The sequence below is a fragment of the Myotis davidii genome, unplaced genomic scaffold (genome assembly GCF_000327345.1).
Source record: "Myotis davidii unplaced genomic scaffold, ASM32734v1 scaffold425, whole genome shotgun sequence".
In the NCBI taxonomy this organism is placed as follows: Eukaryota; Metazoa; Chordata; class Mammalia; order Chiroptera; family Vespertilionidae; genus Myotis; species Myotis davidii.
Window position 1 is genome coordinate 4,266,014 of NW_006296413.1, and position 10,649 is coordinate 4,276,662.

Genomic DNA, 10,649 nt, shown 5'->3' on the forward strand with positions numbered 1-10,649 from the left:
GCCAGGGGCATTTAGGAGCTCAGCTTGTTGTTCAGGCGCTGCTGGGAGTTGTAGTTTAGGGATGGTCTGGGCTGTGAGATGGGGGCGAGCTCCCCCTGGTGCTTCAGGTTTTGCTCCTCCCAGACCTGGCAGCCTCCGCATCCTTACCCTGAGAGTCCCCCACAAAACTCTTTGAGGTCCGGCTGCCCTCCTCCCCACTCAGGGTCTCTCCCTGTCCTTCCCACCGTCCTGAGGTTTCCTGTCCACACTTGCTCAGCTCTTTTCCGTCCCTCTCCTCAAATCCTTTCAGGTGCCCTCTGGCTGCTCCGGGCCTTCCGGGGGCTGGGGCTGCACTGGGAATGCAGATCGTGCCTCCTCTCCTAGGAGACCCGAGGAGAGCGGGAGGCGGCGAGGCCTGGCCTGTTTCTCGGCGTGCCCTGGCCTGGCCGCCTCTCTCCTTTTCACTGGCCTCCTTTGTTCTGTCCAATCACTTTTGCATGTGGTTGCCTTATTCTTTCCTTTTTTTCTGCGTGACACTCCCTTTATGGATATTCTCTTTGACTGCAGTGAAGGTGAGGGAGTGGGAGGGAAGGCCTGGCTCCTGGGAGGGACTCGTCCGTGTGGCAAACCCAAGGTCAAACACATCCCTTTTCTGGTCCTTGAGCCCCCCAGGCCCACCCCGCCGGTGCCCAGGCAGCGGGCCTGGTTGCCATGGAAGCAGTCAAGTCCAGAGAAAGCCTGGCTGCCATTCCCTGGAGGTCGCTTTCCCCCTTTCCTCGCTGGCCCCCTTCCCATCCCCGTCCCCGTCCCCTCCCAGTGTGCGCCTTGTCTTTATTCAGACACTTCACTCTCACCTCCGGCTCCCTCAGCACTCCGAGCTGCCACCATTTCCTTTCTGTCCCGATGGTCCCTCTTTCTCCCTGCTCCTGGCCTCCCTCCGCACCTTCCCCTTCTCGTCTCCGCTTGACTCCTCTCCTTTATTCTCTCTGAGCTCCCCACTGGAGCCCCCAGGTAGGCAGAGCAGGTTTCCACTGTCCCCATGTGCCCGTGTCCTCACCAGCCTCGCTGCCCTGTGGCCTCAGGAAACTGGGCCCCGCCAGCTGCAGGAGGTGCGGTGCCAGGCGCTGGGGCGGCAGCTGGTGCTTTGGCATCCGGAGGCAGCGAGGACAGAGTCTGCGGGCAGCCTGCCCGGCGGGCGGAGAGAAGCGGGGCTGTTGTGTGCAGGGGAGGGGCGTCAGCAGAAAGTGCACCCAGAGAGCCCTGACTCTCACGTGGTGCCTGCCGCTGTGGCCTGGCCCAGCAGGTGCCCTCCAGCCCTGTGCCCCCCAGCCCTGTGCCTCGCTCCTGCCAGACCTGGGCCGGGGCGGAGGACCCCCTGCACTCTGCACTCCGTAAGGCCTTGTGCCGCATTCTTGTTCCTGTGCGGTGGGCGGGGCCCGCTGTTTGCCGGGAGGGGAAGCGAGTCACTGTCAGGGTCCAGGTTCTCTGCTCTCCCTGCCTCCATGTCCCCTTCTCTACCCTCCGCGTGGGCTCTGGCTTGTGAAGCTGTGGGGCTTGGACCCCAACTTCCCTCCACCGAGTCGTTGACCTCTCACTTGTCACCCACTTAGAGAATGCTAAACATTCCTAAGGCTCTCCAGTCATTTTTGCTTCTGCTTAAAAAGTGCCGTGGAAAGAGATCTCACGCACACACACACACACACACACACACAAATGCTAAACATTCCTAAGGCTCTCCAGTCATTTTTGCTTCTGCTTAAAAAGTGCCATGGAAAGAGATCTCACGCACACACACACATACACACACACACACACACACACACACGCATGCACACTCACACACACACACACGCATCCATCCAGTCACACACGCAAATGCACACGCACACCCATGAGAGCCAGGCCTGCCCTTACACTTTCACCCCTAGCCACCTGCCTGGTCTGTGGGGTCTCACACCCATCCTCGGGGGCCCCAGAGACTGTCTGCCTAAGGGCCCCTCTGTGCTGCCCTCTGAGGTTGAGTAGGAAGCTGGGGTGGGGTGAGAGCTGGCATGATAGCCACCGGGTAAGCCCTGCCCATGGCCCGCTGCTACCTGGTGCACATCCCCATCACTGGCATTGCCTTCCTGTGTGTCCTCCCTGGTGCCCCCACCACACCGCTTCCCCATTCTTCTCATCTGCTCGCTGCATAGCAGGCCTCCTAGCAACTCCCTAATGGTGAGGCCTGAAAGGCCCCTGGGCTGAGAGTGATCACCTTCACCAGGAGAGGCAGGGGTGTGTGTGGGGGGGCTGCTCTCAGGAGGTGTGCTCCCAGCTTAGGGCAGGCACTCCCGGGAGCGGGGTGGGGGGAGGTCAGGTGGAGCCTCCTGGGTCTCCACATCCCTCCGCGAGGGGGAGGGGCTGACGGAAGGCTGTGGGGAAGAGACAGTGAGGAGTCTGCTTTGCCTGGCCCGTGGCAGCTTAATTGTCAGCTGTCAGTGTGAGAACCACTTAGCAGCCTCCTGCTGAGGAAAGGGGCAGGGAGCTGACTGACAGCAGAGGTGACGGCGGGGAGAGGGGGGTGGCCAGGCCCGGAGGGAGGAGGGCCTAGAGCTCAGTCGCCACGCCACGGGGCCTGGGCTGCTGGAGGGGAGCAGGGCAGCCCGGCACACCCTGCCCTGCTCAGCCTCTCCCCTCTCCCCACACCCGGCGTCCAGGCAAGGAGGAGTTTGTGGCGACCTTCAAAGGCAACGAGTTCTTCTGCTACGACCTGTCCCACAACCCGATCCAGAGCAGCACGGACGAGATCACGCTGGCCTTCCGCACCCTGCAGCGCAACGGGCTGATGCTGCACACGGGCAAGTCGGCCGACTACGTCAACCTGTCCCTCAAGTCGGGGGCCGTCTGGCTGGTCATCAACCTGGGCTCGGGCGCCTTCGAGGCCCTCGTGGAACCCGTCAACGGCAAGTTCAACGACAACGCCTGGCACGACGTCCGGGTTACCCGAAACCTGCGCCAGGTAGGGGGAGCAGGAGGAAGGCCAGGGCCCGCATGGGGCAGCATGGGAGCGTGGGTGCCAGGCAACAGGGCAGGGCATCGAGGTGTGGGGCTGCAGGGCAAGGTCCGGCACTGGGAGCGCCCAGGGGTGTGGCAGCAGCGGGCAGTAGCTTCCAGGACCGGGGAGTGGAGCTGGGGAGGCGCTGGAGAGACGCCGTGCTCTCGGGTCATTCCCTTCAGTCAAGGCCTCGCCAAGGGTAGGAGTCTGAGGGGCAGGGAAGGGCTGGGGTTAAGAATCAGGGGCCTGGCAGAAAGGCCCCGAGGTAGGGAGACGCTGGCCTGTGGAGCAGCGGTGGTGTCCTGACACTGGGCGGAAAGGCACAGCCGACAGCCGAAAGCCGAGGTGTGTGTGGGGCACAGTGCGGCCTGCTCCCCGGGGGCCACTCTAGGAAGGCAGGGACGGGCGGAGCACAGCGGAGGTGCAGCAGCTGTGTGAGGGAACAGGACAGGGGCTTGGTCCTGCATCTCCTCTGGGCAGCGCACTCCCTCCTCTTTCCCATCCAGTCCCTCCAAAGGAGCCCAGCTCTCCCAGGGTCCATGGCCCCTCTCCTATGGCGAAGTCCATGGCTGCCTCCCATGGCTCCCAGCCGCCTGGGCAGGAGCTCAGAGGAGACTCTCGGATCGCCCCCTGCAGGCAGGACAGGCTCCTCTCTGCAGCGTCCGCTCAGCTCCTGCTCCCAGGCGCACCCTGGAGCGGTGCTGACCTTGGTGGGCATCAGCTTGGTCCTCGTGGCGGCGGCCGCTTTGCCCCTGGCGAGGCGCAGGGCGGCTGGGACAGGTGGGCCCTCTCTGGCCAGGCTTCTGCTTGACAGCAGCCCCCCTGGCTTGTTTCCAGCCCTAGACGTTCCCGCCTCATAGAGGGGCCACACCACAGCCTGTGCCAGCCGGAGAGGCCGCTGTGCACCTGCCTCCACTTCCCTCTCCGTCCCCGCTCACTCAGAGGTCAGGCTTTGGCCGGCCTCTCTTGGGTCCCCTTTCTCTCGTAGCTGTAGCTGATGGTGGTGAAGCATTTCCAGCTCCGCCTCCCGCACCGAGTGACGCCAGCACAGCGCGTCTCTCCCTGCCAGGCGCTCTCTGCGGGGCCACAGCCCATCTCTTGCTGGTCAGCGCCTGGACTTCCTGGCTCTGGCTGTGTGGTGGCCGACCCTCGTGGTTTCTCCTCTTCAGCATCGTCCTCCCGCTCCTTCTCCTCCCCTTCCTCCCTCTAAAGGCTCGTCCATGGGGTCGGATTCCGGCCGACCTCTCACCCTTCTTACCTGGTCCTCTTCGGAGTGATGGCCTCACGGGATCCTCCCGGGGGTCCTCCTGCTGCAGTTTCTTACCCCCTGTGCGCTCTCCTCGGTTCCTTCCCGGCCTCCGCTGCCTCTTGCAGGCGGGCCCGATTCTTAGTGTGCCTGTGCTCTGTGGGCTGACGTGCCCGGCAGGTACTCCTCCTCGGTGCAGTGCCCTCTTCATGGCACAGCAGTCCCTGACCGGGTCAGAGGTGTGTCCTGTGTGCCACCACTGTGTGAGCATGCCTGAGCGTGTCAGGTACACTTGTCATACCTTTACACGCCGCACACATGTACCGTACCTAGCACATGTGTGAGGGGGAGCTGCCTGTGGTGCTTTCGTTCCCCAGGACCAGTGCTGTCGCTGGGACTGCCTCTGGCAGGAAGACCCTGCGAGCTCAGAGTCCCTCTCTGTGCATCGTTTGGCCAAACCCACCTCTTGTGCGTCTGCATTGGGTGCGGAGGGAAAAGGCACGGCCCCTGCCTCCCCGCCCCGCAGCTCTGGAAGCCCCGCAGCTCTGGTTGCATTTCCAGTGTTTCACCATTAGGAAATATGGCTGACCAGTGTCTTGATAGTTATCAGATTAATGCGAGCTGCGTGGTAGAAACGTCAAGCGTTCTGGGAACTAGAGATACGGAGAGGAGGGAGAGCCGTGGCGAGGGAGGGAGAGCACGGAGGGGCGGAGCCTGGGCTCAGCAGCACCGGGTTAGACGGCGGCCACGGCAGCCTCTTCCTGGGCTCAGAGTCGTGGGTCCAAGCTGGTAGCTGGTGGAAACGACTCCCCCGCCTGTTCGACCAGACGGGGCAGGGCGGGGGCAGCCACGCTGCCTGGAACACGGGCCTCCGGGCCCCAGGGGTCTCTGCTTAAAGACCGTGATCCAGAGACCTTTTTAAGAAGGGCTTCTGGGGGTGCTTTTTGACTCTAGACCACGTCCATAGAGCGAGGTACAGCCCTTTCTGGTGACTGGCCACCGGGAAGGTCAGCCTCGGGGCTGGGCTCTCGGGTCCTTCCCTTCAGCCAAGGCCTCGCCTGAGGTGAGTCCATCCTCACCAGGCCCTTCGAATGCGAATCTCCCGGGGCTTCTGAGACGTCACTGGGTCCTGCTGTCCCTAGAGCAGTGGCTCTCGCTGGAGGAGACACTTGGCAACGTCTGAGACCTTTGGGGTTGTCACAGCTCGGAGACGGTGCTACTGGCATCGAGGGGGCAGAGGCCGGATGCTGCTGTCCCCCAGTGCACAGGGCAGCCCCAAGACTGGGGAGGATGGGGCCCAGTGTCAGCAGGGCCGGGTGGAGAAACGCGCCCGGGAGGCCGTGTCCTCGGATTGGAAACCCCTTAGGATCTGAGGGGTGGTGTAGGGTTGGGGGCGGGTGGTTTTAAATCAGTGTCCTGTCTCCCAGGTTTTGTGGGCAGGAGCAAGGACGGGAGGCTGTGTAAGAGGTGACCTCTGCCTCCCGTCCGGGGTCCAGGCAGGGCTGGGAACACCGGCTTCCCCAGCGTTTCCCCAAGTGGTTAGGAGGCCAGAGCGGGGAGGGCGGGCCCCAGGACCAACACCAAGGGTCCTCCCTTCCCCGGCTTTTGGGTGAGAGGCCAGCTCCAAAGACGGGAAGGAGGCAGGTCTTCCCCCCTTTCCCCTCAAATAGCTAATCCGCCCTGAGATCATCAGGAGGCCCCTAGGGCACGACGCTAGGATGGGGGCGGCCTGGCTGAGATAGCGCCTGCTCCTGCCTTCCTCTCCCTTCCAACCCCGCCTGAGGCCACTGTGACCGGAGGTGTCTCCTGGGGATCTTTGCAGGAATGATTACCTTTGAGAATTCCCCAAGGTCTAGTTTAATGCTGCTTCCACTCTCCTCCCATAGCCCGTATTCCTCCCCCACCGCCCACCGGTGCAAACCCACTTCATCATTAGCCAGCACCCAATGTGGACGACAAGCTGGCTCCCAACGCATCACGTGGCACCTCCCTGCCCAGCTCCCAAGGCTGCTTCTCAGTGTGGAGATTTCCAGGAGCTTCCCGGCCCCAAGGAGGCAGTCCCCCCGAAATAGGGTCCTCCGGGCATTTGGGGCTCCCTCCCCCACCTTCCGGCCCCGGGCCATCTTCTCTGGCAGCTCAGAGGCTGTCATAGGATCTAACTGTGCCGCTCTAGGCACTCCGTCTGCGAGGCTCCCCAGCTCCCGCTGTGTTCCCATCGTGCTCCCACCGACAGCCTCCTTCACCCTCCTTTCTGCCCCGAGAAATCCCAGGGCAGGGGCTTGAGTCAGGCAGGCTGGGTTCCAACCTCAGCTCCACCTCTAGTTCCAGACCTGGAGGCAAGTTTACCTCTCGGTGCAGCTCCTCATACCGAGGTGACCCCGAGAGCACAGGCCTGGGCCCTCGAGCACAGGCTCTCTGCCACCATTGTCGCTGTGGGGCCCTACCCCTTCGGGCCTGGCCTTCCTGCCACCTTCTCGCCGAGCTTCCTTCGTCCTCCCGCCCCACCAGTCTTTGTTCTTGGCCATGTCCTGGCGCCACCATCACATTCCGCCTGTGTGGGCACTGTTTGCGTTCATTGCTTTTCTCTATTTCCAGGTGGTCAGCTCCTTGAGGGCTCAATGTCAGCAACTATGAGTCTCTTCAGTTGTTTTTCTAGGTTTTTTCCCCCTAGTTCACTTGGGCTCTTTCTTGAAGGCAGTTGGTGAGTTTCGGACCAGAGGACCCCACAGATCTATTTCATACGAGCCTCGAACTACCCCTCGCCCTCTGGGAAAGACTCCCACTCGCTTCCCAGAGCCAGGAGGAAGGCTCCCACCTCCACTCTGCTCTGACTTCCCGCCGACCCTGCCCCTCTTACCACCGCCCTCCTCTGCCAGCCCTCGAGTTCAAGGGTCTGGTTTCTCTTTCGAATCTCACTGAGTTTTCTAACAACCCTGTGAGTGGGAGGTGCTCCCTTGTTACCAAGGAGGGCATCCTTGGCCAATGATCCAGTTAGGAAGTGGTGGCACGGAAGTCGTCCGACTCCACAGCCACTTCAGGTCTCTGCCTGGTGCTGTCATTGGTATAGAAGGCGAGGGCGGCTGTAGTCTGTCTTGTGGTTCTGCCACTCTCGGTGATTCTCAAATCTTGAAGCCATCAGAATGTTTGGCCTGCCTCTCGGAGAGCAGGCCCCTCCCTGTCAGCTCCGCGTGGAGCGGGCGCCTCTTTGCTCTGTCCTGAGTTTTTCTTGTTCGAGCTCCACAGAGGTTGCCTTCTTTCCGCCTTTTGTGATTTTTGTGTGTAATCCCCCTCGTGGCTTTCTTGAAGGGCTGGGGCTACACTCAGAGTTCAAGGTGCAGACGGAGTGTAGTTTTGTGCAAAGGCCCTTGGCCATGAGAAGTTAGCATGTGATGCAATGACCGACTTCTCCCCTCTGTGACTTGGCGTCCTCCTCCCTCATTGAGCTGCCGTTCCGGGCTCCTTCCCATTCTGGGCTCCTGTGCTGGTTCTGTGCGTGGGAAAACCCTTCCCTGCCCCACTTAGTCTGAGGTTCAGCTCTCTGGGTGCCGCCATTTGGGAAGGCACAGGTTGCCATGTCACGGGCCTCCAGGAATGGGTTCCAGTGGGAGCTCCACTCCAGTGTTTGCCCATAATTGCCCCCTCTGGCACCATCTCCATAACTGGGTTCTGGATCCCAATCCCTGGTCTAGAGGGGCCCCTGTCACCTGCTCCAACCTTTCAGAGAAGCCTGGATCCCTGGGCACCTTACTGGAAGGCCCAGGCTCTGAACTTACATCTCTTCCCTCTTTCTTTTTTTAAAGTATATTTTTATTGATGTCAGAGAGGAAGGGGGAGGGAGAGAGAGAAACATCCATGATGAGAGAGAATCATCGATTGGCTGCCTCCTGCACACTCCACACTGGGGATGGAGCCGGCACCCTGGGCGTGTGCCCTGACTGGAATCGAACTGTGACCTCCTGGTTCATAGGTCAATACTCAACCAGCAAGCCATGCCAGCCGGGCACATCTTTTCTGTCTTAATCTTGTTTCTGAATTTGCTCTTCTGTTTGCTATAAGGGAAGTTGTCCATGAAAGTTGGAAACTTTTAATTTTAGTTTCCACAACCAGTTCCAATTCAAAAAGAGTAGCAGTTGCATCTAGCCTCCAATGCCTCTTCTCTGCCTCGCTGGACTAGTGCCGGGACCCCAGGCAACTCTTCCCTTGTTTGGGTGCAATTGTTTAGCTGGCTCCTCACTCTGACTAGTTGGTTTCTTCGCTTCATGACAGTCCTGCCATCTGATAGCACCGGCCCTGGCATCGCCCGCTCTCCCCGCGCTCCAGCCTCTGCCCCGCAGTTAGATTCTCATCCTCCTGCTCCATAAACTGCTCTGCTCACTGATAATTAATATTGGTTATTCAGCACTTCTAGCTGCTAAATATTGAATTCTGTTATTTTTAATTACGCGAGGCCCTTATTAATTGTGTTACTGAATTAGCCTGTGCCCACTGGTTATCATAACTTTCTAATGGATCTGTACCCGGGATACTTTTCCTTCTCACAACCACCCTCTCGGGCGTGCAGTTTGGTGCTTAATGGACATCAAGCAGTGGTGTCCCCCGACCTGATGCTGTACGTGAAGCTGCCTCGGCCCCCTTGACATCTCTCCCAACAGACCAGGGTGATTTCCAAGGCGGTGGTTGCTGCCGTCTTTGGCCAGGAGAAGAGAGAATGAATGTGGGGATAGAAGAAGCTGGTTTCTAGCTGAGGGAGGAGTAGGGATGTTAGAGGTATGCGGTGTGGAGGGTGTGAATTTCCGGTTCTGGCTGTGGGCAGTGGAGGCTCAGGGGCGGCGGTGGTGGGTACTTAATTCTGGGAGGGGCATCTGCCGAGAGGAGCATAAGAGACCTGGGGGTGGGTGATTGAAGAACGTGGGGGACTTTTGGGGTATGTGGGCTCTGCAAAGTCAAGTTAGGCTGGAAGGAGGAGTCAGCTATGGGTGGGAGAGGGGAAGGGGAGGGAGAGGGTTTGGGATGATTAGATATAATTTGAGAGTGAGCCCTCTGCCAGCCCATGGAGGGCAAGGCTTCCTTTTCCTCATTCTCATTCTAGTGACAGCTCACTCTCTCTTCCTTTCTCAAGGAGGAGAAACAGACCAAATAAATAAATAAATAAATAAATAAATAAATAAAAAATGAGGAGCTGCCCCTCCCCGTGGTTCCCTGGATCTACCTGCCTGACCTCCATCCCCAGGAAAAGCAGACAACCATATCCCCTCCTACACCCCTTGGGAACCCTTCCCTGTGTCCCCAAATGAAACCACCTCTCATTCTCGCCACTCCTGTGATTCTCTAGGGGTGTTGGCCACCCTTCTCCCAGCCTGACAGTCAGCTGGCCCACCTCCAAACAGTTAACCCATTAACTCAACATGGTCATTGGTCAGCCAGTTGGCCAGAACCAACTTGCTCTTTAGCCAGTTCTCCGGAAAGCCATCTGGTTGACCAGTTAGCCAACCAACCCACCCGTCCATGACCTAAGTCAATAGTCCATCCCGTTCTCACACCCCTTGCTCCCCTCCCTCCCTTTCCCTCAACGTCCTAACATTTCAGCCGGAAGGATGTACTAATACTGCATAAATGGGTCTGCTTCTTAACCCCCTGCCTGCCCTCTTTCACCCTCTGTTGGAAAACCCCCCTTGCCGACTCTGTGTGTGTTACTAACACGCTTATAACCCAGGGGACCAAGGGATGGGCAGGGACAGGTGGGGCAAGGTATGAGTGAAAGATTGAACTAACCTTTGTCTCATCTGCGGAATGTCGGCCATTTTTAAGTCTTTGCTTTCTCGGTCCAGTTCTTTTGTTGTTTTCTTCTCTACTAACCAAGGTCTTTAACTGTTCCCCTTCTCCACAGCAGGCTCTTCCTCCGGGAGGGGATGGGGGAGAGGTATCCAGAGGAGGGTGGGGGCGGACTGGGAGAAGGAGGGATTTAATTTCTGTGTGTGTTTGATTTCTCCTTCCCATCCTAAGGTGGGAGGTCTGAACAAACCACCAGTTATATATGGGCATGTATTTCTCCTCCTTCCTTGAGTTTCACAGTTGGTCATTTTATTTTTCTTTTCTTTCGTTCTGTTCTTTTGTTGTCGTCTCCGTTGTTTTGTTTTCTTTGACCCCCGCCCCTCCCCCATATCTCCGGTGAAGCACGCAGGGATTGGACACGCTATGGTAAACAAACTGCATTATCTGGTAGATATCACTCTAATTGTCTTACCGTTTGGTTTGCCGTGGGTTTTTTTTAACTGTTCGATTCTCCCTCTTTTGTTTCCTCCCCCTGTTTGATTTTGGTTGTTTTGCTCTTCCTTTTTCTGCGTCCTGGACAACCTTTAGATTTTTGCTTCTCCTTTAGTTTTCCTCTTT

The 10,649-nt window shown here is 58.8% G+C and overlaps 1 protein-coding gene across 1 annotated transcript in view; it reads left to right on the forward strand.

The window, feature by feature from the left end:
- Positions 1–10,649, forward strand: part of NRXN2 (neurexin 2) — a 116,296-nt gene that overhangs the window by 20,831 nt on the left and 84,816 nt on the right. The window contains exons 5-6 of the mRNA XM_015568978.1: positions 2,676–2,977; positions 10,434–10,457. Of these exons, the coding sequence (XP_015424464.1) occupies positions 2,676–2,977; positions 10,434–10,457 (326 nt within the window). The remainder of the gene's footprint in view (positions 1–2,675; positions 2,978–10,433; positions 10,458–10,649) is intronic.